Consider the following 26,846-nt stretch of genomic DNA (forward strand, 5'->3'; position numbering starts at 1 on the left):
AAATGTCCCTGAATAGTGCAAAAAGCTAAAAATGTTGTCAATGTGGCATTCCCTCCCAAGATGCAAGTGACTGTTGGCTTAAAGAAAAAGTTTGCAGAAATGGTCAGGGACAAGGTCACATAGTGAGAGTGTGCAAGGCAGACAAAAAGCACAACAGAGTGAAAAGTCTCACACACAAAACTAAGGAAAAGCATAAAATGACTGAATGTAAAACAGTATCAGACAGCACAGGCTCTGACAAAGGTGAGCTTTCATGCCCGGAACTGCATAGTATTACTGAAGCAGATAACAAAATCATATGGATCACTATAGATATGTCTGGTGTAAAACTGAAAATGGAACTAGAGACAGGGTCAGCTTTGTCTGTAATTTAAAGGGCTGACAACAAAAGACTTGTGTTTTCTAAGCTACCATTAGAGAAGATTTAAATGATGCTAAAGACCTACACAGGCAAAAAAGTTTCCCCCAAAGGCAAACTGGAAGTGAATGTGATGTATGGAGGCCATACACGGCAGTTAGAGCTTTATGTGTTGAAAAGTGGAGGGTCTACACACTTCAGAAATGAATGATTGAGAAAAATCCAACTAGACTGGCACTCAGTCAAAGTTCTCAATATCTCATCAACAGGCAACTGCAGCCCAGAGGATAACACTAACCAGAGACTGTCACAGCTGATTAATGCACAGGGGGGCTACTGCACAGGACTGAAAGAAGCTGAAAAGGATTATAAACTTAGTTGGCTCCATCTTGGGTACTAGCCTACAAAGTACCCAGGACATCTTCAAGGAGTGGTGTCTCAGAAAGGCAACGTCCATTATTAAGGACCTCCAGCGCCCAGGGCATGCCCATTTCTCACTGTTGTCATCGGGTAGGAGGTACAGAAGCCTGAAGGCACACACTCAGCGATTCAGGAACAGCTTCTTCCCCTCTCCTATCCGATTATTAAATGGACATTGAACCCATGGACACTACCTCACATTTTTAAATACATAGCATTTCTGTTTTTTACACAATTTTTAATCTATTTAATATACGTATATTGTAATTGATTTACTTATTATTATTTTTTCTTTTATATTATGTATTGCATTGTATTGCTGCTGCTAAATTAACAAATTTCACGTCACACCAGTGATAATAAACCTGATGCTAATGAGAAAATGTTTGAGAAGGACATTGATAAACTCAAAGGCATGAAGGCCAGAAATGAAATGGATGAAGCTGCAACACCAAGATTCCATAAAGCATGTCCAGTGCCTTGTACACTACGTCCTAAAGTGGATGCTGAACTTCAGAGCTTGGAGGCTTCTGGAATTTTCTCCATGTTTGAGTGGAGGGATTGGTCCATGCCCATTGTCCCAGTGATGAGGAAAGGGAAGGCTGGAGCAGTTCACATGCATGGGGATTTCAAAGTGAGCATCAATCCAGTGCTGTGTATTGCGCTGTCCTCTACCATGAATAGAAAACATTTTTGCATCTTTGGCAGACGGGGAGAGGTTTTCAAAGATTGACTTGTCATAAGCCTATCTGCAAATGGAGATTGCGGAGTCAAGCAAGAAATCCCTCGCGATCAACACTCAGAAGGGACTTTTCCAGTATAATCGTCTCGTCTTTGACGTCACATCAGCTCCAGCAATTTGGCAAAGTGCGATGGATCAAGTGCTCCACGATATCCCAGGAACACAGTGTTACCTTGATGACATCATTGTAACTGGCAGAAATAATGAAGAGCACCTCCAGAAACTTGGTAAAGCTCAACCCAGACTGAGTGAGTATGGCCTGCACGCAAAAAGAGAGAAATGTGAGTTTATCCAAGAATGAAATCGCATATTGTGGACATGTCATTGACAAGCATGGCTTACATAAGTCACAAAACAAGACTGAGGCAGTGCTACAGGCCAAACCAGAATATGTGTCACACCTCAGGTCATACTCTGGCCTTGTAAACTACTATAACCAGTTTTTCCCAAACATTGCTACAGTGCTACATCCAATTGAACACACTTTTGCAAACAAGGCCAAAGTGGGAATGGTCAGACAGATGTGAAAGAGCGTTCAAAGAAACAAAGAGACTGCTAACATCAGATGAACTGCTCACCCATTATGACTCATCACTGCCCATCAGACTGCGTGCAATGCATCCCCTTATGGCATTGGGGCATTTTGTCACACTCTATGAAAGATGGATCTGAACGTCTGATTGTGTTTGCTTCAAGATCACTGACAAGTGCTGAATGCAACTATGCACAGATCAAGCAAGAGGCCCTTAATCTAGTATGGGGAATAAGAAGTTCCATCACTACCTCTACAGTCAAAAGTTTACTCTAGTGACAGATCACCATATTCTTGTGTCTGTTTTCAATCCCAGGAAGGGAATTCGAGTGATGTCTGCTACCCGGTTACAACGTTGGGCATTGTTCCTAGGAGCACACTCTTATGATGTAGAGTTCAAGGGTACCAAACAACACAGCAACACTGTCATGTCTTCCACTGTTGGCAGCTGAAGAAGGAAAGTCTTCATACTGTGATTCAGCAGAAGTGTTCCACACCACATTGGTAACAAATATAAAGAAAAACAAGGAATGACCCAACATTGTCTATGACATCAGCATGCAAGGATGGCCAGCTCATGGTAACCCAATGTTTCCAGAGTTCTCAGTGAGACGAGACCAACTATCAGTACATCAAGGATGCTGATTTGTAGATCTTGTGCGGTTCCTTCCAAACTGCGTACCAGAGTGTTAGAGAATCTGCATGAAGAACACCTGGGTACAGTCAAGATGAAGACTGTGGCATGGAGCAATGTGTGGTGGCTGGGAATAGATTGAAGACTTGGCCCAAAGCTGTTCAGGACGCCAAAATGTTCAAAATGCACCCCCACAGGCACCGTTACACCCATGAGAATGACTGTCCTCACCGTGGCAAAGAGTACATACTGACTTTGCTGGGCCATTCATGGACTCCATGTCTGATTACTGTGGATGCTCATTTGAAGTGGCCGGAGGTCGTACCAATGAAGTTAATCAGCTAAGAAAGGACTACTTCCGCTCTGAGGACTATCTTCACCAGAACTAGCTTACCTGAAAAAATTGTGAAAAAATACACGGCAGAATTCAGATGATTCATGAAGAAAAAGAACATCAAACATTTCAAATCAGCTCCTCACCACCCAGCAATGAATGGGTTAGTTGAAAGGTTTATCCAAACGTTCAAGAAGTCCATTAAAGCGATGGACAAGGAGGACATTTCTCTACAGCACAAGGTGGACAACTTCCTTTTTGTGTATTGGACCTCTGGCCTTGTAATGACAAATTAAACACCTGCAGTACTGTTCATGAGCAGGAACCTGAGATCTCGCATAGACCTGAAACCAGACCTCTGGAGGGAAATGCAGAATAAACAGTTCAGTCAGTTGCTGAGAGAATCGGAAAGGAGCTTCGAGATTGGACAGGAAGTCCTAGCGTGTGATTACCAAGAGAACAGGTGGTCAACCAGTATGATAGCTACGGGAACTGGACCACTGATGTACACAGTGGATGTTAGAGATCAGACATGAAGATGTGGACCAGATAGTGGGTGCTCAACTGAAGAACACACCTGAGTCGATTGCATCCAGCAAGACGGACACATTACAGCCACCGGACTTGCCTCTCAGTGATGATCTTGACACTGACAGCAATGTGACACCGGCAACCGAGAATGTTGTCTTTGACAAAACACCTGCCAGACCTGATGTCACTCCACAGGTCCAGAGGAGCTATCCTGAAAGAAACAGCCTGAAGACACTCAATGTTTTAGGGTGAACTTCCCCTTCACCTGTAGATGAACTGACCTATGAACAGTACCTCACTATCTTTGCTCACTTTTTTGCACTATTTAATTTACTTTTCAAAATGAATTTTTAGTGTAAATTGTAGTTTTCTACGTACATGTAGTGCTGATGGAAAACAACAAATTTCAGGACATGTAGTACTGTGCAAAAGCCTTAGGCACATATGTACTGTATAGCTAGGTGCTTAAGACTTTTGCACAGTACTGAGTCATTTTATGTATTGCACTGTACAGCTGCTGCAAAAAAACAAATTTCACAACTCGTGATAAATCTGGTTCTGAAAGTGGGAAGCAGGCAGGGAGAAGGTAATCATGGTTGGGAAAAGGGGAAGGGAGAGGGGGCAGTGGAGAGCACCAGAGAGACATTCTGTAATGATTAATAAACCAAATTGAGAATCAGATAACCTCGCCTGGTATCTCAGGACTGAGTATGTCTGCACCCACACCGCCACCTGCCCCTGGCACTCCTTCTCTGTTACCTCTCTCGTGACGCTCCTCCCTCACCATTCCCAACTTCCTTTGCTCCCACCAGATTTACAATCTTGCGCTCCGCTTCATGGTGACAAATACAGCACTGAGCAAAAGTCTTAGGCACCCTGGCTATACGTGTGCTTAAGATTTTTGCACAGTATTGAATGTCATGATATTAAACTTGATACTAATTCTGATAAACTTTAATCAATGAACATGCAAATCAATCACTTAGTTTTTCTCATCAAAGCTACCAACAAGGAAACATCATCTGCCACAATGCAACTGGATAAACTGGTCAAACTTTTTGTTGTATTTCAGTAGTCATGATTTTTTTTTAGTGGCTAGTGTTGGTATCAGGAAGTGATTTAAAATAAGTTTTTAAAAAGTCAGGTCACTTTGGTACTGGAAGTCTGTCAAATGGTGGAAGTTAACAGATGTAACAATAGATGCCGGTGATATTAAACCTGGTTCTGATTCTGAAATGCCCTTCATCTGCCAGCTCGTACTCTGTACCCATTCCACCCCCCACTTTATTAATACGGTTTCTTCCCTCTTTCTTTCAAGCCTTGATGGTGAAGGGTCTTGGTTAGAAACATCAACTATTTATTCCCCTTTCTAGAAACATGGAAAACGGACAGTACAATACAGGCCCTTCGGCCCACAAAGCTGTGCCGAACATGTCCTTACCTCAGAAATTCCCTGGGGCCCTCTATTTTTCTGAGCTCCATATACCTGTCCAGGAGTCTCTTAAAAGACCCTATCGTATCCACCTCCACAACTATCGCCAGCAGCCCATTCCACACCCTCACCAATTGCTGCGTTTTTTTAAAAAAATCTTACCCCTGACATCTCCTCTGTACCTACTTCCAAGCACCTTAAAACTGTGTCCTCTCATGCTAGCCATTTCAGCTCTGGGAAAGCCTCTGACTATCCACATGATCGATGCCTCTCATCAGCTTATACACCTCTATCAGGTCACCTCTCATCCCCCGTAGCTCCAAGGAAAAAAGGCCGAGTTCACTCAACTTATTCTCGTAAGGCATGCTCCTCAATCCAGACAACATCCTTTATAGTTGCTCAGTTCCTCCAGCATTTTATGTGTTTTGCTCAAGATTTCCAGCATCTGCAGAATTTCTTATGTTTATGCTAGAAATAATAAGCTGGACGGGACACATTATTTAAACACTGATGAAACAGTAAAATTAGAGTAGTAAGGGAGCATTGGTGGCGAATCAGCATCTCTCCACAGATGTCGCCTGACCAGCTGAGTATTCCCAGCCTTTTTTTTAGTGAAGTTTCAAGTATCTTCTATGCTTTGCTTGTCAACCAGAAACATTTACCAAAAACACAGTCTGACTACCTGAGAATTTTTATCATTTTCGGTCTTTAATTCAAATAAAAATGACTTCCAAATCTCTTGGAGTAACTGTGCACTTACAATTTTATGCTTTGCATTAAACCATAGTTTGCAATATAATTTCTATAATTGCCCCCGAACCCTGTTGAAAACCTGACAGTAACGATGCTGATTAATCTATATAAAAGAGAACTATTTCTTTATTAATAGTCATGAAATAGTAGAGCTTTATAATTACACTGTCGAGTAAAATTTAAGATTTTTATTAAATCTGCAGTGGTACTTCTGTTTTAAAAAAAATAATTTTTTTCAGTTGTAGTAATCCCTATATTTAATGTTTAATTACAGATTATTCTCCTTCTATTCCTGATTTCCCAAATTCCAGTGACAACTGCTTGTGATCAAGGGGAGTATGAAAATAATGGTGTCTGTTGTTCATTGTGTTCTTCAGGTAAGTGATGGCCAGTACTTTATACAATAATTATCTCAATGCCAACAGAATGCTTTTCATTAGCTTTCAAAAGTGGTGCAGCTATATTTTTACTAAAAAAAAATGCCAGAAATTGATTTTAGTAAGGCTTTGACAAGTTCACTGAAGGGAGGTTCATCCAGAGATAACAATTTCACAGGATCCATGGTGAATTGGCTGTTTGGATTCAGAACTGGCCTGCCCATGGAGATAGGGTAGTAGTCAGTGGGACTTATTCTGGCTGGAGGTTTCTGATTAGTGGTGTTCTGCAGGGATCTGTATTTGGAACCCCTGCTGTTTGTGATACATATAAATGACCTACAGTGGCATGCAAAGGTTAGGCACCCCTGGTCAAAATTTCTGTTACTGTGAATAGCTAAGCGAGTAAAAGATGACCTGATTTCCAAAAGGCATGAAGTTAAAGATGACACATTTCTTTAATATTTTAAGCAAGATTTCTTTTTTATTTCCATCATTTACAGTTTCAAAATAACAAAAAAGGAAAAGGGCCCGAAGCAAAAGTTTGAGCACCCTGCATGATCAGTACTTAGTAACACCCCGTTTGGCAAGTATCACAGCTTGTAAACGCTTTCTGTAGCCCACTATGAGTCTTTCAATTCTTGTTTGGGGGATCTTGGCCCATTCTTCCTTGCAAAAGATCTCTAGTTCTGTGAGATTCTTGGACCGTCTTACATGCACTGCTCTTTTGAGATCTATCCACAGATTTTCGAAGATGTGAGGACCATGGCAAAACCTTCAGCTTGCGCCTCTTGAGGTAGCCCATTGTGGATTTTCAGGTGTGTTTAGGATCATTATCCTGTTGTAGAAGCCATCCTTTTCTCATTTTCAGCTTTTTTTTTACAGATGGTGTGATGTTTGCTTCCAGAATTTGCTGGTATTTAATTGAATTCATTCTTCCCTGTACCAGTAAAATGTTCCCCATGCCATTGGCTGCAACACAAGCCCAAAGCATGATCGATCCACCCCCGTGCTTAACAGTGGGAGAGATGTTCTTTTCATGAAATTCTGCACCCTTTTTTCTCCGAACATACTTTTGCTCATTGTGGCCAGAAAGTTCTATTTTAACTTCATCAGTCCAAAATGCATCAGGCTTGTTTAGATGTTCCTTTGCAAACTTCTGGTGCTGGATTTTGTGGTGAGGATGCAGGAAAGCTTTTCTTCTGATGACAGTAGAACAGTGCACCACCACTCCAGTCTGCTTAATCTCCCTGAAGGTCTTTTGCAGTCAAACAGGGGTTTTGATTTGCCTTTCTAGCAATCTTACGAGCAGTTCTCTCGGAAAGTTTTCTTGCTCTTCCAGACCTCAACTTGACCTCCACCATTCCTGTTAACTGCCATTTCTTAATTACCTTATGAACTGAGGAAACGGTTACCTGAAAACGCTTTGCTATCTACGTATAGCCTTCTCCTGGTTTGTGGGCATCATTTATTTTAATTTTCGGAGTGCTAGGCAGCTACTTAGAGGAGCCCATGGCTGCTGATTGTTGGGACAAGGTTTGAGGAGTCAGGGTATTTATAAAGCTTTGAAATTTGCATCACCTGACCTTTCCTAATGATGACTGTGAACAAGCCATAGGCCTAACAAGGTAATTAAGGTCTGAGACCTTGGTAAAAGTAATCTGAGAGCTCAAATCTGTTGGGGTGCCCAAAGTTTTGCATGGTACTCCTTTCCTTTTTTTCCACTCTAAAATTGTACAAAACAAAAATAATACATGAATCTTGCTTAAAATGTTGAAAAGAATGTTTCATCTTTAACTTTATGACTTTTGGAGATCAGTTCTGCTCACTTAAGTATTCACAGTAACAGAAATTTTGACCGGGGTGCCCAAACCTTTGCATGCCGCTGTATATGAAAACATAGATGGGTGGTTGGTAAGTTTGCAAATGATGCAAAGACCAGTGTTCTTGTGGATAGTGTAGGTGTCTGGCAAAGGGTACAGCAATATATAAACAGGTTGTAGATATGGGCACAGAAATGATCCAATGTGAAGTGATGCACTTCCGGAAATACAAAGAGACATTCCACTGTTACTGGCAAGACCATTGTTGAGAGCGCCCTCTTCTTTGTGGTGGCGTGTTGGGGAGGAAGCATTAAGAAGAAGGACGCCTCACGTCTTAATAAGCTGATAAGGAAGGCGGGCTCTGTCGTGGGCAAAGTACTGGAGAGTTTATCATCGGTAGCTGAGCGAAGGGCGCTGAGTAGGCTACGGTCAATTATGGAAAACCCTGAACATCCTCTACATAGCACCATCCAGAGACAGAGAAGCAGTTTCAGCGACAGGTTACTGTCGATGCAATGCTCCTCAGACAGGATGAAGAGGTCAATACTCCCCAATGCCATTAGGCTTTACAATTCAACTGCCAGGACTTAAGAACTTTTTTAAAGCTATTATTAATGCTTTTTGAGTTAGTGATTTAGATGCATATCATATTATTACTGAGTTAAGTATTGTATGTAATGAGTTTTTGCTACAACAAGTGTATGGGACATTGGAAAAAATGTTGAATTTCCCCATGGGGATGAATAAAGTATCTATCTATCTATCTATCTATCTAACAGTGTTGGTGGGTAGAAGGATTTGGGGCTTAAGTTCATAGCTCCCTGAAAGTGATTACAGGTTGATAGTGTGGTAAAGAAATCACATGGTATGCTTGCCTTTAATGTTGAGGAACTGAGTTGAAGAGTCGAGAAGTTATGTTGCAGCTGTATAAAATTCCAGTTAGGCCCCATCTAGAATATTGCATTGTTCTGGTTACCCTATTATGGGAAGGAGGGGGTGCAGAGAGGTTTACCAGGATGCTGTCTGGCTTAGAGTGCATCTGCTATAGGAATAGACTGGACAAACTTGGGCTGTCTTCTCTGGAGCAGCAGAGGCTGAGGAAGATTTGAAAGAGGTTTCTAGGATTATAAGAGGAAATGTACACTTTAATACTACTACTGACTCGATTGGAAGATATTTAATTGTTACTGGTTTATTATGCGAGCAAAAGGTAGCTCTGGTGTGTGTATACGCACCTAATGTTGATAATTCTGATTTTTTTAAGAAACCTTTTTCAGAGTTACCGAATCTCAATGAATATAAGCTGATCATGGGTGGTGACTTTAATTGTTGCTTAAATCCGGCGATTGACAGGTCATCAACCAATCCGTCGCTTCCTAATAAAGCAGCAGCTTGTATTAACTCTTTTTTATTAGAATATGGCCTTGTCGATATTTGGAGATATAAACACCCCAACGATAAAAATTTCTCCTTTTTCTCACACGTCCATCACAAGTATTCTCAAATTGATTACTTTTTTTTAGATGCACGTCTGTTAAACTCCGTTGTTCAATGTGCGTATGACATCATTGCGCTCTCAGATCACGCGCCTTTATCGGATAGATTTTTGAAAATCTCACAGTGGAGATTGAACCCCGTATTGTTACGGGATCCAGCTTCTGTTAATTTTATTAAGGAGCAAATTTCTATATTTTTTGAATTTAATACAACTGAAGGAATATCAAATCTGGATATATGGGACACCTTGAAATCTTTTCTTAGGGGACCAATAATCGCATATTCAGCAGCCTTGAGAAAGAAAACTAAAGCGGAATTGTCAGTGCTTATTAATAAAATTAAACAGATAGATAAAGCGTATTCAGTTAAACCTACTGAAGACCTATATAAAGAAAGGGTCGAACTTCAATCACAGTATGATTTGCTTATGACCTTTCCCAATGAACAGCAAATTTTTAAATCTAAAAGTTTATTTTATATACATAGGGAAAAATCTGCTAAACTTTTAGCGGGTCAGTTAAAGGCTGGGATGGTCAGAAGACAGATTTTTAAAATTCCCCGACCAGATAGAACAGAAACTTTAGACCCTTATGAAATTAATAAGATATTTATGTACTTTTATTCTAATCTTTATAAATCTGAATTCTCTGATAGTACTATTACTATGAATAGACTTCTGCAAAGGTTAAACATACCTCAAATTTCGATTCAAGATGTTGATACGTTAGATGCACTTATGAAACAAGAGGAGTTATCCAAGGCTATATCCTCTATGCATTTAGGTAAAGCTCTGGGACCTGATGGTTATACGGTAGAATTTTACAAGACTTTTCATGAAATGCTTACACCACATCTTCATCAAACGTTTACTGATTCTACATCCTCTGGGAACCTTCCTAAAACTTTTTATGAGGCACTAATTTCATTGATTCCAAAAAAAGGAAAAGACCCACTGGAATGTGTATCCTATAGACCTATTTCTTTACTGAATGTAGATTTTTAAATCCTCTCTAAGATTCTAGCAAAAACGCTTGAGAATATCTTGCCTAATGTTATATCAAATGATCAAACAGGATTTATAAAAAATAGATACTCACGTTTTAATATTCGAAGATTGTTAAATATCATTTATTCTCCCTCAGCCAAAGAATCTGAATGTATTGTATCTTTGGATGCAGAGAAAGCCTTTGATAGGGTGGAGTGGCCTTATCTATTTCAGGTTTTGAAGAGGTTTAATTTTGGTCCAGGATTTATTTCCTGGATTAAATTGATTTATCATGCCCCGGTAGCTGCGGTCCTAACTAATAATCAAAAGTCTCCTTATTTTAGATTATATAGAGGTACCTGTCAGGGTTGTCCCCTTAGCCCTTTATTATTTAATTTGGCTTTAGAACCACTTGCTATTGCTCTTAGGGATTCTAATTCTGTGCAGAGTATTAGGAGAGGGGATGAATTACATAAGGTTTCGTTATACGTGGATGATTTATTAGCTTACATTTCAAATCCTAGGAAATCTATTCTTTTTATGTTATCTATATTTATGGAATTTGGTATTTTTCTGGATATAAACTTAATTTACATAAAAATGAATTATTTCCTATTAATAATTATTGATTATTATGATCAAGTACCTTTTAATATTGCCAAAAACCATTTTACTTACTTTGGTATCAAAATTACTAAAAATTTTAAAGACCTATATAGATATAATTTCTTCCCTTTAGTTGAATATACTCAACAGGCGCTTTCTAAATGGTTACCTATGTCGATGTCATTGATAGGTCAAATAAATGTTATAAAAATGGTTATTCTACCAAAATTTTTATATATATATTTCAAGCAGTTCCCTCCTTTGTTCCAAAAACATTTTTTGATAAAATAGTCTCTCTGATTTTGTCTTATGTTTGGAATAATAAAAGCTCTAGAGTGAATAAACTTTTATTGCAAAAATCAAAAAAAGATGGAGGACTGGCTTTACCAAACTTTAGATTTTATTATTGGGCAATTAATATTCGTTATATTACTTTTTGGATTTATGATATAGACGACCAAGATCGCTTTTCATGGTTACAGCTGGAGGAAAATTCAGTAATGGGGGTTTTCGTTAGCTTCTTTATTAGGAGCTCCTCTTCCGTTTTCGCTCTCTAATACACATTTTTTTCAGATATTTACAGGTTAGGAATTTTTTACGTGATTTTTTACCGAATTACCCCTCGGCCTGCTCTTTAAATTTGGCTTGTGCTATTTTTCAGTTTAAACCTTTTCAAAAACAATTAATAGCTATTATTTATAAATAGTTAATGAATGCTCGCATGTCGCCTAATGATAGGGTTCAACGAACCTGGGAAGTAGAACTTCAACATTCACTTTCAGATAATCAATGGAGTAAAATTTATTATTTAGTCAATAATTCATCTATCTGCGCACGCCAGATCTTGATTCAGTTTAAGATAGTACACAGGGTCCATATGTCCAAAGATAAATTGGCGTATATTTTTCCTAATATAAGCCCTATTTGTGACAGATGTAACACAGAAGTGGCTACTCTAACTCATATGTTTTGGTCATGTGTAAGTTTAAACAATTTTTGGAGGGATATGTTTGGAATATTATCTAAAGTTATAGATGTGGATGTTCAACCTAATCCACTTACAGCAATTTTTGGGATTATTCCAGAGGAAGCAAGCAAAGTGTCTGCTTCCGCCCAACATGTGATAGCTTTTTCAATTTTACTGGCTAGGAGAGGTATTTTGCTACACTGGAAAGGCTGTCCCAAATAAATGGCTGCCCTGGTTATCTGATGACCCAATTAACCAGAATTCACTTATCAGTAGTGATATTCACCATCTCCTCCAGTGTACCTGGGTAATCTGAGGAAGGGAGTGTTTGAAGATCAAGACCACACATCTTGTCACAAAGCTCATGCTCCACAGGGTAGCAGTGGTTCACTGCACCCCTGTATGTTTCTGTGACATGGACGATATGCAGCAAGAAAATCATAGCAAGACAAGTCTCTGCATTCCCTCCAAATAAGCAAACCAACATCAGCTTCCTTTCCTAGGCCTGATGGACGGCCATATTATTTGCAGGACCTGAAACAAATTGTTTTGAGCTAAGTGACAGTAAGCATTTACCAGGTGGACAGACAAAAAAGTTCAAAGAAAATTTATTATCAAAGTACACATATGTCACCATATACGACCCTGAGATACATTTTCTTGCAGGCATTCACAGTACAAAGAAACCCAATAGAATCAATAAAAAATTACACACAGACAACCAATGTGCAAGAGACAACAAATTGTGCAAATACAACAAAAAAAGAAAAAATCTAAATAATAAATATTGAGAATGTGATTTACCGAGTTTTTGAAAGGGAAGTCATAAGTTGTGGAATCAATTTAGTATTGGAGTGAGTGTAGTTAGCCACTCTGGTTCAGGAGTCTGATGGCTGAGGGATAAAAGAAGCTTGTTATAAAATTGTGAAGACTTACTGATTAATGGGCATCCCAGATTTGAATTTGCTCAATATGGGGAAGGAATATTGAAGTGTGCATGCAGAGCCTCATGTTCATGAATTAAGAACACACTGTCATTGGAAGATTGAACACATCAGCCGTCAAGCCGTGTACCCACCTGCCCAATTACAAACATCCTGCCAGAGTTGAGGCGGAGTCTCTGAGGTTTACATTAGCCTTATCGTCCACCTCGGAACCACAGAGCTGGAGCTTAACCAAGTCATCCACAATTCCAAGGGGCTGCAAAAAATAGGGTGTATCCATGATAGTGCTTATGCATACAGCATCTCTGAATACATGGCATCGCTGAAATACTATTTCTGCTCAGAAGTAATAATGGTTCTCAGGTAGCGTTTTTTTTGGCAAAAATGCATTCGAATTGATTCTTTGAGAGCAGAATAAGCATTGTGATTCCTTGTCACTTTTCCAATGCAGATTTTTGTTTTATTGCAGGTACTAGAGTATCCAAACACTGCACCTTGATGACGGACACAACATGCGATCCCTGTACAAATGGAGAGTATATGGAGCATCCAAATTGGCTAGAGAAATGTTTTAAGTGTAAAATATGCGATGCAGGTATTTATTATAATATTGACTGAAGTTATGCTGATTTTATCAACCCATCAGGGTTTTCTGAAATTCATTTACAAAGAATTACTAACACCACTTGCTGCTATTGTACCAAACAATGTCATGACTGCATCGTAGTGAAAACCTGAGCTCAACTTCAAACCTGACGTGCCATTTTCTGCCATCAGATTCTTGCTGTAGGGCAAATTATGATGAGCTTAAATCTCAGTGATAATATCCCGGGGTAGAAGTTGCTTCACTTTCTTTCCGGGATTTTAAAACAGCCTCTCTTGTCACCCTGTTTTTGTGAAAGTTGACATGTTTTGATCTGTCATATTTTAGCCCAGCTGAGTTGAGCCATGAAACCAGTTCTCAAAAGGGCATATTGCCTAATATAAGCAGCATTGATCAGGCTACAGGTGAGCCTTCATCTAAAGAATGAATACACTAAGAATATGGAGTTGGGAGAGTTCTCACAAGAGTTAATAGAAGCTGGGTAGGGTGGTGGAAAACAGAACTAGCAGGAGGCATGATCTTTGTACAAGGGAGCCACTGCACCTTTTCTGGACTACAGACATACTCTTGACAGTGGGAGTTGCCAGGAAGATCTCTGCATGGACATGAATGCCTGTACTTGAGAAATCTTCAACCCATGCCTGTTCCTCCTACAGGGTGAAGGAAAATTGGCTGAAATTTCTCTCCTTTAGTTTGGCTTTGTGTGACCTGGGTAATAATTCAACGAACAACTCAATCTGAGATGGGGCAGCAGTCAATGATGGCAACGTGGAATGACTTTGAGTGCACAAAGCAAAGAATGATCTCCAGAAGTAGTGAATGCAATATATGGAGACAATAGTTGAGGTTGCAGCAGCTCATTGATGTTATTGAGGATAGTGCAATTTCAGCCCAATACATCAGTGGTCCCCAACCACCAAGCTGCGGACCGGTTTCAGGCCACGAGGAAACGATATGATTTGGTGATATGAAACAATATGAGTCAGCTGCACCTTTCCTCATTCCATCACGCCCACTGTTGAACTTGAATGCACACGAGGTCATTACCCACTCGAGGTCATCAGTCGGTCATTAACCTACAACTACTCGATGAGTAAAAAACAAATGTCGCTTGAGAGTTTCTTTGGAAGAGGTGGTAGGGGACATAAAAGGCCTAATGATAATAATAACACAGAGACAGCTGAGGCCAAGACTACAAAAAAAAGAAAGCTTCCTTCAACAGGAAATACGATGAGTCGTACATAAAATATGGCTTTAATGTGACCGGTGACTCGCACGCTCCAAGCCCCCTGTGTGTGATATGTGGGGACAAGCTGTCTAATGAGGCAATGAAGCCCTCAAAACTGCTTCGGCACCTTGAGTCCAAGCACCCTGCACTTAAAGACAAACCCTTTGAGTTTTTTAAGCAGAAGAAAACGTGAGCAAGCGGGACAGAAGCAAGTGCTGAGAGCCACCGCCTCCACAAATGCTGCTGCTCTGAGAGCATCGTACTTTGTGGCTAGCCGTATTGCTAAGGCTAGGAAGCCTTTCACTGTTGGTGAAGAATTGATTCTGCCTGCTGCCAGGGACATGTGCCGTGAACTGTTGGGAGAAGCTGCAGCTAACAAGATGGCACAGGTTTCTCTTTCAGCTACCACAGTTTCAAGGAGAACCGATAACATAGTGGAGGACATCAAAGCACAGCTATTGGAACGGCTTAATGAGTCACCATGGTATGCTATCCAGGTTGACGAGTCTACCGAAGTCAACAACAAGGCAGTACTGCTGGTTTATGTGCGATATATATCTCAAGACGATGTGCACGACGATATGTTGTGTGCACTGCCGCTGCCAACTAACACAACTAGGGTAGAACTATTCAAGTCTTTGAATGACTACATGTCAGGCAAACTGGACTGGTCATTCTGTGTTGGAATATGCAGCTATGACTGGACAGCTGTCTGGTTTCACCACCCGAGTCAAAGAGGTTGCTCCTGAATGCCAGTCTACACACTGTGTCATACAAAGGGAAATGCTGGCTAGCCGAAAAATGTCACCCGATCTTAACAGCCTATTGAGTGACGTTGTTGAAGTTATCAATCACATCAAAGCAAAAGCCCTTAACTCACGTCTGTTTGAGCAGCTGTGCGAGGAAATGGATGCAGAGCACAAACGCCTTCTCTTCTTCACTGAAGTCAGGTGGCTATCAAGGGGGAGAGCCCTGGCCAGGGTTTTTGAGTTAAGAGAGCTGCTGCAGAGATTTCTTTCAGGAAAAAAATCACCACTGGCAGCACACTTCAGTGATGAGGAATGGATAGCAAAACTCACTTATCTGTGTGACATCTTCAACCTGCTCAATGAACTCAATTTGTCACTTCGGGGGAGAATGACAACTGTCTTCAAGTTGGCAGGTAAAGTGTCTGCTTTCAAAGCCAAACTGGAACTGTGGGGACGGCGAGAGGACAGGGGCATATTTGACATGTTCCCAACATTAGCTGGGATTTTGGGAGAGACTGAGGCTGCACCGTCCTTCTCACAGCTGGTGTGCGATCACCTATCTTTGCTGTCAACAGAATTCGAGTGTTACTTCCCAACCGCAAATGATCCAAGGTGTGCAAAGGAATGGGTCCGTGACCCATTTGTGAATGTCCCTGGTGAATCATCCATGTCAGCGTGGGAAGAAGATCAACTCCTTGAGCTTGCAAATGACGGTGGGCTGAAACGTATGTTTGACATAACATCTCTGCCAGCATTCTGGATCAAAGTCAAGGCTGAATATCCTGAGACAGCCACAAAAGCACTGAAAACGTTGCTTCCATTTCCAACATCATATCTCTGAGAAGTGGGGTTTTCTGCAATGAATGCAACAAAAACTAAATTGTGGAATAGACTGGACATAAGGAACCCTGTTCAAGTATCGCTGTCTCCCATCACCTTTCGATGGGACCGTCTTGTTGCAGGGAAACAAGCCCAGGGCTCCCACTGATTCAGCGATATTGGTGTGTTGCAATGATTTTTTATGTTTAAACGAGGAAAATATGCGCTGTGTGTTTAATATCCAAACGTTACTTAAAACGTTATGATGCTATTGACTTATAAGTGAATTATAATTGACTTATCACTATATTCATGCGAGGAAAATATGCGCTGTGTTTAATATTAAATTCATTAGATAAACCCTATTAGAAACGAAATTGAGTATATTAGCTACTTACAAGTGACTTATAATTGACTTATCACCTATATTCCAGTCGTGACTAACACTCCCCACCCCCCACCCATCAACCGGTCAGCAAGAATATTGTCAATATTAAACCAGTCCATGTTGCAAGAAAGGCTGGTGGCCCCTGCATTAAATGGTATAATTTCAGAGAAATTATTAGTAAAACTTGGTTGTTCTCTGAAGAAATAACTCATTTTACACAACAATGAATTTCAACATCTCCAGTGGAATTACAACTGCTGTCATTTCGAATAGTTAACACTAGGAAAACAGTGGTACTAAGGAGTCAACATTCCAGTCCAAAGATTAGGAGTTAAACTTCTATATAGGAAAGAACGTTTCTCCTTTCCCAGGTGCCAAAACCTCTTTTTCATCAATGAAACTCTTGCATGAAACCATCTTGATATATTGACCAGTCACAGATGGCAGGAAGGCATAGCCTTGACATACATTTAGAGTCATAGAGTTGTACAGCACATGGTCTATGCTGGCCATCATGCCAATCAAGTTCCATTTACATGCATTAATTTCATATCCATACATACTTGTTCATTCAAATATATTCAGATTCCTCTTAAATGTTGTTACTGTTCCTGCCCCCACAGCCACCTCCCTCATGCAAGTATACACATGCTCTTTAGTTTTAGATACTCTTACCAGAGAAAGGAGACACTGACTATCTACCCTATCATCTATCACTGATATGTATCATGGAATTTGTTGCTTTGCGGCAGAAGAATAGTGCATTGCATTAAAACAAATCCTATGCTTTGCAATAATAAATAAAAACAAAGTACTACAAAAAGAGAGCAAAAAAAGTAAGGTAGAGTTCATGAGTTCATAGACCACACAGCAATTAAAAGTGAAGAAGCTGCTTCTAAAACATTGAGTGAAGCTCTTCAGGCTCCTTTACCTTCTTCCTGGTGGTAGTAATGAGAAGAGGGTATGTCCTGAGTGATAGGGATCCTTAAAGGTGGATGCTGCCTTTTTGAGGTACTGCCTTTTGAAGATATGTTTAATGCTATGAAGGCTAGTGCCCATGATGGAATTGGCTGAGTTTACAACTCTCTGCAGCTTTTTTAAAATCTGTGCATTAGTGCCTCCATATATCTATATCATTTGGCTGTCAGCCTTCTTCGCTCCAAAGAAAACAGACCTAGTCTCTCCAATCTTACCTGATAACTTAAGCCTTCCCATCAAGGTCACACCCTTGTAAATGTTTCCTGTGCCATCTCCAGCATAATTATATTCTTCCTAGTGTCTGGTAACTAGAACTGCATACAGTATTCCAAGTGCAGTCTGTCTACTATTTTGTACGACTGTAACACAGCATCTCAACTCTTGCACTTGAAGCCTCAGCTTTCTTCAGCACTCTGTTTATCTGTGTTCTCGTTTTCAAGAAACTGTGTACTTGTATTCCCCCAGGTTTCTCTCTTCAACAGGATTCCTCAAAGCCCTACCATTCACTGTGTAAGCCTTGTTTCAACTTCACAAAGTCCACCACTTTCCAGTTGTCCAAGTTAAATTCCATCTGCTATCCCCTTCCCATCTTCCCAGTTGTTCTATGTCCTATTGTAAACTTAGATGATCCCTCTGCAGTGTTCGCTACCCGTCCCAATTTTGATATTGACTACAAACTTACCAGTGGTGCCGCCTGCATTTTCATTCGTATCTTTAATATGAATGATACCCAGCAACAATCACTTTCATGCCCCACTGCGCTCAGGCCTCTAATCTGGAAAACAATATTCCCCAGTCAGTTTTATATCTGTTTGGGTTCTTCACCCAAATCCTAAATGTTCTGGTCTTCTGTACCATCTTACCATACAGAACCTGATCAAAAGCTTTATTAAAGTCTTTGTAGGCGACATCTACCACTCTGTTCTTATCAATACTCCTTGCTGCCTCTTCAAAGTACTCAATCTGATTCATGAGACATTCAACCCACATCTTTATAGAGAAACATAAACCCCATTCTGAAGCGTCTTTCAATGGAGTGCTCTTTTTAAAACTCAATTCCTACTTCACATGATCCATGTCCCTCCATTCATGAGCCTATTTAACAACCTTTAAACACCTCTATGTTGACATGTAAATTTGATTTAGGAGGGTTACAACTTCCAAATTTTAAGAATTATTATAAAGCAAATCAACTTAGATTTATTGTGTCTTTTTTTGATGAAGAAAAACCGGCATGGATTAGAATAGAATTCGATAAGATAGGAGAAAACATACCAGAAGATTTTATATATAAATGGGAATCCAAATGGATACGGGAAAAAAAAGAATCTCCTATATTAAGACACTTGATTGATTTATGGAATAAGGAAAATATGGACGATGAGATAAAGAAATCTTTATTAGCAAAAAGAACTTTAATTCAAAATAGACTTATTCCTTTTACAATGGATAATAAACTTTTACATAATTGGTTCCAAAAGGGGATTAAATATATAGGTGATTGTTTTGAAGGAGGTATATTGATGTCGTTTGATCAATTAAAAAATAAATATAAAATATCAAATAACACTCTTTTCTGTCATTTTCAATTAAAGGCTTATTTACGAGAAAAGCTGGGTCAAACAATGTTGATGCCAAAACCTAGTGAAATAGAAATATTAATTCAAAAAGGAAAAATTAAAAAATTTACATCTTGTATGTATAATTTGATTCAAAAACAGACAATTAAATCAGCAATTCATAAATTAAGACAAAAATGGGAATCTGATTTGAATGTTAAAATTGATGGAAAAAACTGGTCAAGATTATGTTCTGATAGTATGAGAAATACAATAAATGTTCGACTTAGATTAATACAATATAATTTTTTACATCAATTATATATAACACCACAGAAAATAAATAGATTAAATTCAAATATGTCTGACCAATGTTTTCGATGTAATCAAGAAATTGGTACTTTTTTACATTCTACTTGGTCTTGTTTTAAAATTCAACCATTTTGGATAAAATTAAGACTTTTATTGGAACAAATTACTGGAGTACAACTCCCACATAGTCCAGTATTATTTTTATTAGGAGACATTGAAGGGACAATACCGAAACTTAAATTGAATAAGTATCAGAAAAAATTTATAAAAATTGCACTGGCAGTAGCCAAAAAAGTTATCGCAGTTACTTGGAAATCTGATTTATATTTAACTATGGATTGTTGGAATAATGAAATACATAGTTGTATTCCACTTGAAAAAATTACATACAATCTAAGAAATGAATATGATATATTTTTGAAAATTTGGCTCCCATACTTAAAAAAGATAGGATTAAATACATAGGTCCTTTGAAGATAAAATTATAAAGTAATTGGGGATAGTAAAAATAAATATTAAAATTATTTTGAACTCCATGGAGCATGTGGGGATCCTCCGATATCCAGGCAATCTTTCTCTTCTTTATTTTCTTTCTTTAGATAAGGGTTAAGGGGGGGAGGGTTAATATTATTTTTCTCACTATTTCATCATCACATTTATTCTTTGTAATTTTCTAAAATTTAATAAATAAATAAAAATATTTTAAAAATAATAAAAAAAAACACCTCCATGTTCTTGCCTCCACCAGTACCCCGGTAGTACATTCCAGACACTCGCCACTTTCTGTGCTAAAAACCTACCCTGCACATCTCCTTTGAACTTTACTCCTCTCACCCTCTAACAGACATTTTGACCCTGGGAAAAGGATATCGGAAATTGTCTACTCGATCTATGCCTTTATTATTGTTTAAACTTATATTAGATTTCCCATCAATCTCTGTTACTCCAGAGAAAACATCTCAAGCTTGTCGCAGCTGTCCTTATAGCAGCTTCCCTCTAAGCCATGCAGCATCGGGTAAACAACTTCTTCACCCTCTCCAAATTCTTTACATTCTTCCTATAATGGGGCAACCATTATGGAATGCAATTGTCCAGATGCAATCTAACCACAGTATAGCATTGATGCCACAGCAGTGGAAATTGCAAACAGTTTCAAACTCCTGGGAGAGGCCATACTTCGCACAAACTATCGTGGTCTCTGAGCACGTTCTCCACAATCAGGAAAGTCACCAACTCCTCTACTTTCTGAGGAGGCTGAAGACAGCTGGACTTTGCACAGCCATACTCATATCATTCTATATACAGGCAGTCCCCGGGTTACGTACGAGTTCCGTTCCTGAGTCCGTCTTTAAGTCGGATTTGTACGGAAGTCGGACCAAGTACATCCGGTATTATTTAGTGTCAGTTAGTCAAACGTTTGTCTTAGTATATAGTATATATTTTACCTTTCTATGCATATAAAACACTTAAGAAACGTATGTATTCCAATAATTAAACCACTGTGTTGCTTAGTAATAATTGTAGCTTTCATCGGGGCAGCACCTTTCACATGCTCCATTATTCTCACTTTATCCGTTTTCCTTTAACATTGTTCCGATCATTGACCAACTGTAGCCTAACGCTTTTCCAATGACCGATGGCGTTTCACCTCTTTCCAAACACTATTATTTCCATTTTATTTTCAATCGCGATCGCTTCCCGTCAATAGAGCAGAAACACTGCGGGCGGCAGGTCCCGACCTGCGCCGGCTCCCGAGGTCCGCTGGGTCCTAAGGACCACAGCACTGATTCACCGGGTGCTAAACTGCACCGCACTGAGACAGGTTAAATGGGACAAGTGGGGTCTGTGCTGGGTTTGGGTATTAGATCCTCCACAATATTACGTGTGGGAATTTAAACTGGAGGTAGCAGTGGGTTTTTTTACGAGGTCGAGCTGCGAGCTCAACATCAACCCGGCACGGATGGTACGGGAGTCACTGGATCGATAATCAACCCGGCACGGGAGTGATCTGTCACTAAATCGAACTCGGGAACCTCCGTTCTCTAGCCTGGTGCTGATCTGACTGCGCCACCAGCTGACCGGAATGGGGGGGGGGGGGGCGGCGGCAGTGACAGGGTGAATCTTACTTAGAAAAATTTAAGCCAAATACAAAGTTAAACACTCAACACTGTGTCAACACAATGACTTAAAATGGCGGACGGCGTCGCGATCTGGCTTAAAATGGCGGACGGTGTCGGGATCTGGCTTAAAATGTCGGATGGCGTTCTTCTTCCTCGGTTCATAAGTATGAGTTGTCCGTAAGTCGGACATTCGTAACTCGGGGACTACCTGTATGCGCAGTAGAGAGCATCGTAACAAACTGCATCACTGCATGGCATGGAAACAGCACTGTCGTGGACGGGAAGACTTTACAACAGGTAGTCAAAACTGCCCAATGCATCACTGGCACCAGTCTGTTCACCAACAAGGATATAAATACACAAAGGTGCAAGAAAAGGGCCAGTAACATGAAGGATCCCACCCGCCCTACTCATGGACTGTTAGTCCCACTCTCATCAGGGAGGAGGCTACATAGCATCCACACCAGGACCACCAGACTCAAAAAGCAGTAAGGTTGATCAACACCTTTACCCACTCGCCTTCCCTCCACATCCCCAACTACCACTGCTTATCATTTTGTTATGTACAGACACTCCGGTTTAGACTATATGCCCTATCTATGTGTCTCATAATTTGATAAACCTCTATCACATCTCCACTGAGTATTCAATATTCCAGGGAAAACAATCCCAAGTTTGTCCAACTTCTCCTTAAACAGTTCCTATAAAAAGTATTCAACCTCCCACCCCCCCCAGAAGTTTTCATATTTTATTATTTTTCAATACTGAATCTTGGTGGATTTAATTTGGCTTTTTTGACACTGATCAACAGAAAAAGACTCTTTACTGTCAAAATGAAAACCGATCTCTACAAAGTGATCTAAATTAATTACAAATATAAAACACAAAATAATTGATTGCATAAGTATTCACCCCCATTTAATATGACACACCAGATCGTCACTGGTGCTGCCAATTGGTTTTAGAAGTCACATAATTAGTTAAATGGAGACCTGTGTGCAGTCAAGGTGTTTCAATTGATTGTAATAAAAATACACCTGTATCTGGAAGGTCCAGATGTTGGTGAGTCAGTATCCTGGCAAAAACTATACCATGAAGACACAAGAACACTCCATGCAACTTTGCAAAAAAGTTCTTGAAAAGCATGTCAGGAGACAAGAAAATTTCCAAGTCACCTAGTATCCCTTGGAGTACAGTTAAGACAATCTATGGAATGGAAAGAATATGGCAGAGCTGTAAATCTGCCTAGAGCTGAGTGACCGTACAAGAAGGGGACTAGCGAGGGAGGCCACCAAGAGATGTGTGACTACCTTGGAGGAGTTACAAGCTTCAGTGGCTGAGATACGAGAGACTGCGCATTCAACAACTGTTGCTCAGGTTCTTCACCAATCGCAGCTTTATGGGACAGTGGCAAAGAGAAAGCCATTGTTGGAAACAAAAGCTCACATGAAATCTCGGTTAGAGTTTGCCAGAAGACGTGGGAGACTTTGAAGTCAGCTAGAAGAAGGTTCTATGGTCTGATGATGCCAAAATTGAGCTTTTTGGCCATCTGACTAAACGCTATGTTTGGCGTAAGCCTAACACCGCACATCATCAAAAACAAACCCCCCTACTGTGAAGCATGGTGGTGGCTGCATCATGCAGTGGGAATGCTTCACTGCTGCAGGCCCTGGAAGGCTTGTGAAAGTAGAGGGTAAAATGAATGCAGCAAAATACAGGGAAATCCTGTAGGAAAAGCTGCTGCAGTCTGCAGGAGAACTGCAACTTAGGAGAAGAATTGTTTTCAGCAAGACAATGACCTGAAACATAAAGCCAAAGCTACACCAGAAAGGCGTAAAAAGAACAAATTTAATATCCTGGAGTGGCCAAGTCAAAGTCCAGACCACAATCCAATTGAGAATTTGTGGCTGATACTTCAAAAAAGCTGTTCACTCACAATCCTCATGCAATCTGACAGAGCTTGAGCAGTTTTGTAAAGAAGAATGGGGAAAAATGCAATGTCCAGATATGTAAAACTGATAGAGACCAATCCACACAGACTCAAAGCTGCAGTTGCTGCCAAAGGAGTATCCACTAAATACTGACTTGAACAGAGTGAATACTTAAGCAATTATTTTGTGCTTTATATCTGTAATTAATTTAGGTCACTTTGTAGAGATCTGTTTTCACTTTGACACAAAAGTGTCTTCTTCCGTTGATCAGTGTAAAATAACCAAATTAAATCCACTGAGATTCAATGTTGTAAAAACATGAAAACTTCCAAGGGGGGTGAATACTTTTTATAGACACTGTAGATATGATTCTCCAATCCAGGCAGCATTGTGATGAACCTCTTCTGGACCTTCTCCAAATCTTCCACATACTGCCTGTAATGTGGGATTCAGAATTCCACACTATATTCCAAATATGGCTTCACAAATGTTTTTTTATGTGTGCAACATGACTTTATGACTGTTGTGCTCGATGCCTTAACTGATTAAGGCAAGCGTGCCATATGGCCTTCTTCACCATCCTATCTACCTGCGTGGTCATTTTCGGGGACCTGTGGACTTCCACCTCAATATCCATCTATTGGTAATTGCTCTTAAATATCCTGCCTTTTACTGCATACTTTCCCCCTTTCCATTGACGTACATTTTAGAGACAGCTTCTTCCCCTTGGCCATTAAATTTATGAATGGTTGATGAATGCATGAATGCTACCTCACTGTTTTGTTCTCTTGATATACTATTTATTTAGTTTTTGTATATTCTTATGGTAATTTATAGTATTTTTATGTATTGTACTGTACTATTGCCACAAGACAACATATTTCAAGACATGCCAATGTTACAAATATGATTCTGACCTCCCAAAGTGCAACGCCTGAGAATTGCTTGGATTAAACTCCATCTGCCATTTTTTTCCAGCTGATCTATATCTTATTGTATCCTTTAACAACCTACTTCACCATCCACAATTCCCCCATTTTTATGTCAGCCATTTAAATTGATTATAATGTGAAAGGAATGGACTTATACTGTTGCCTGAAAGCTGTGAAGGTGAGGATTGGATTCTCTTTTCAGATTTAACTGAGAATGATTGAGAAATTGACAAGAAAAAGGCAAGCAGAATACTAGACCAATACAGTCAGAAGCAGAAAATAACATAAAATGGCAAATGATAACCTGGTTCATGTGCATGTCTTTTTCTTACATGTTGACCCAACACGCCACAGCAATGTAAATACAGATGGTGAATAACATCAATCTTTGTGATCATTGAGACACTATATATTGGTGAATATGGAAGTGTTAGAGAAATTGATATTCTGTACCTGCTTTCAGAGAGGAAAACACAGAAAACTTCTAGTAATAGTGGTGAATGTTGGTCTGGGGTGAATAGAGAGCTGAAATAGATTAATGAAACATAGCAGTGGAGAAATTAATGACACTGATAACCAACAAATCATTAGGATCTGATGACCTACATTCCACATTACAGTATTAAAGAGTTGTCTATAGATGTAGTGGGTGCACTGGTTATCACACAGACCAGGTAGCACAGAATGAGTCAATCAGGAAATATTAGAACCTGTTAAAAGGAAATGGTAACAGGAAGGAGTAATAGGACGGGATTGACTCTCACGCAACAGATCAGCTCATTCTGAGGATCAGAATCAGGTTTATTATCACTGGCATACATCTTGAAATTTGTTGTTATGCAGCTGCTTAATATTTATAGCAATTCCTATTTCAATTTTCCAACATCTGCAATTTTTGGTTTTTGAGTGATTTGTTAAGTTTGCTACTGATACAAAGCAGGTTGCAGTGTGAGTTCATGGGAGAATATGGACAGGATAAGTGAATGGGTGACATATGGTAGATGGAATATTAAGTTGTTTATGCACTTTGACTAATAATGGCAGAATGGTGTGCTTGCAGAGCTCTAGTGGGATTGTACCTGGATGTTGTGTACACATCTGGTGTCTTGGCCTAAAGATTGACATATTTTTGATAGAGGAAGACAAGAAGAATTCCTGGGATAAGGAATTGTCTCATAAGGAAAGATTAACCGGATCATATTATTGTAACGTCTACAACCCAACCTTTTTTATGCCATAGACCCCTATTATTAACTGAGGGGCCCATGGACGCTTGGTTGGGAAACCTTGTTCTGGAGTTTAGAAGAAGCATGAGAGATGATCACACAACACTTTAAAAATTCTTAGTGGGATTAACAGGAATAACATTTTCCCTTGCTGGGATTATCAGGAACATGGGGTCACAGTCTCAGAGTAAGAGCACAGCTACTTTGAGAGGCTCACCAGCTGTGCGTGTTTAAGACCAAGTGTGATATATTTTTAGATTTTCAGGGATATGAGCTAATTACAAGAGAGAGGTTTTGAGCTACAAGATCTTATTGAATGGTGGCACAGACACAAGGGATTTAGCAGCCAAATCCCGATTTAGTCTTCAGTCTAACTTCAAACAGAAAGCAGTATACTTTAATTCATCGTGGATCTCATAAATGTTTCGTATTTACAGAGCTGGGACTTCAAACTAAAGAAAACTGTACTGCCACTCGCAATACGATATGTGAGCCCAGGGAAGGGTATTATTGCATTGACAGCTGTCAGGTGGCCAGAAAGCACACAGCATGCCCACCTGGTGAAGGAGTTAAAGAGAAAGGTAGGTTGATGGAGTGCCGTTACTAAGTGCTGTGCCCTGGGCAGGACAGGGGAAATTGAAATCACTGGCACCAACTGGAGTTTGCTCTGAGGATGGCTGCCTGAGGCCCCCTACTGGCAACGGCAGCTTGCTGTTAGTTCTTTGAGTGTAACTGGAATGGTCTTTGGATTTGTATTTTAAGAAGCTAATTCATCCCAATTCCCATTTTACCCGCTATTGGCCAGTCTTGAGTTTTAGCCACCGAGCCTGAGGCCTCAGTCGATCAGAGTTGACCATGGATATTGTGTCCTAGCTGTCTAGGTATACAAGCCTGGGCAGTACAACATGGAGAGCAAGCTGTTGTCCATGTAGCAAGCTCCACATCTCCATGCATCTGATGAATCTAAAGGAACAGCAGAGACTGATACAGTTTGGTACCAGCAGCATCACAGGAGTTGCCAGTCAGCATTGAACTTAATGTTGGACTGCCCTAAGTGCTCCAGCTCTG

The 26,846-nt window shown here is 39.9% G+C and overlaps 1 protein-coding gene across 3 annotated transcripts in view; it reads left to right on the forward strand.

Annotated features, from left to right (window-relative positions):
- The window catches only part of LOC140718517 (tumor necrosis factor receptor superfamily member 5-like), an 82,510-nt gene that overhangs the window by 33,116 nt on the left and 22,548 nt on the right, over window positions 1-26,846 (forward strand). For all 3 annotated transcript variants that reach the window (XM_073032470.1, XM_073032468.1, XM_073032469.1), the window contains 3 exons: window positions 6,011-6,113; window positions 13,402-13,527; window positions 26,216-26,359. In XM_073032470.1, coding sequence (XP_072888571.1) covers window positions 6,011-6,113; window positions 13,402-13,527; window positions 26,216-26,359 — 373 coding nt within the window. The remainder of the gene's footprint in view (window positions 1-6,010; window positions 6,114-13,401; window positions 13,528-26,215; window positions 26,360-26,846) is intronic.

The sequence above is a fragment of the Hemitrygon akajei genome, chromosome 29 (genome assembly GCF_048418815.1).
Source record: "Hemitrygon akajei chromosome 29, sHemAka1.3, whole genome shotgun sequence".
Taxonomy (NCBI): Eukaryota; Metazoa; Chordata; class Chondrichthyes; order Myliobatiformes; family Dasyatidae; genus Hemitrygon; species Hemitrygon akajei.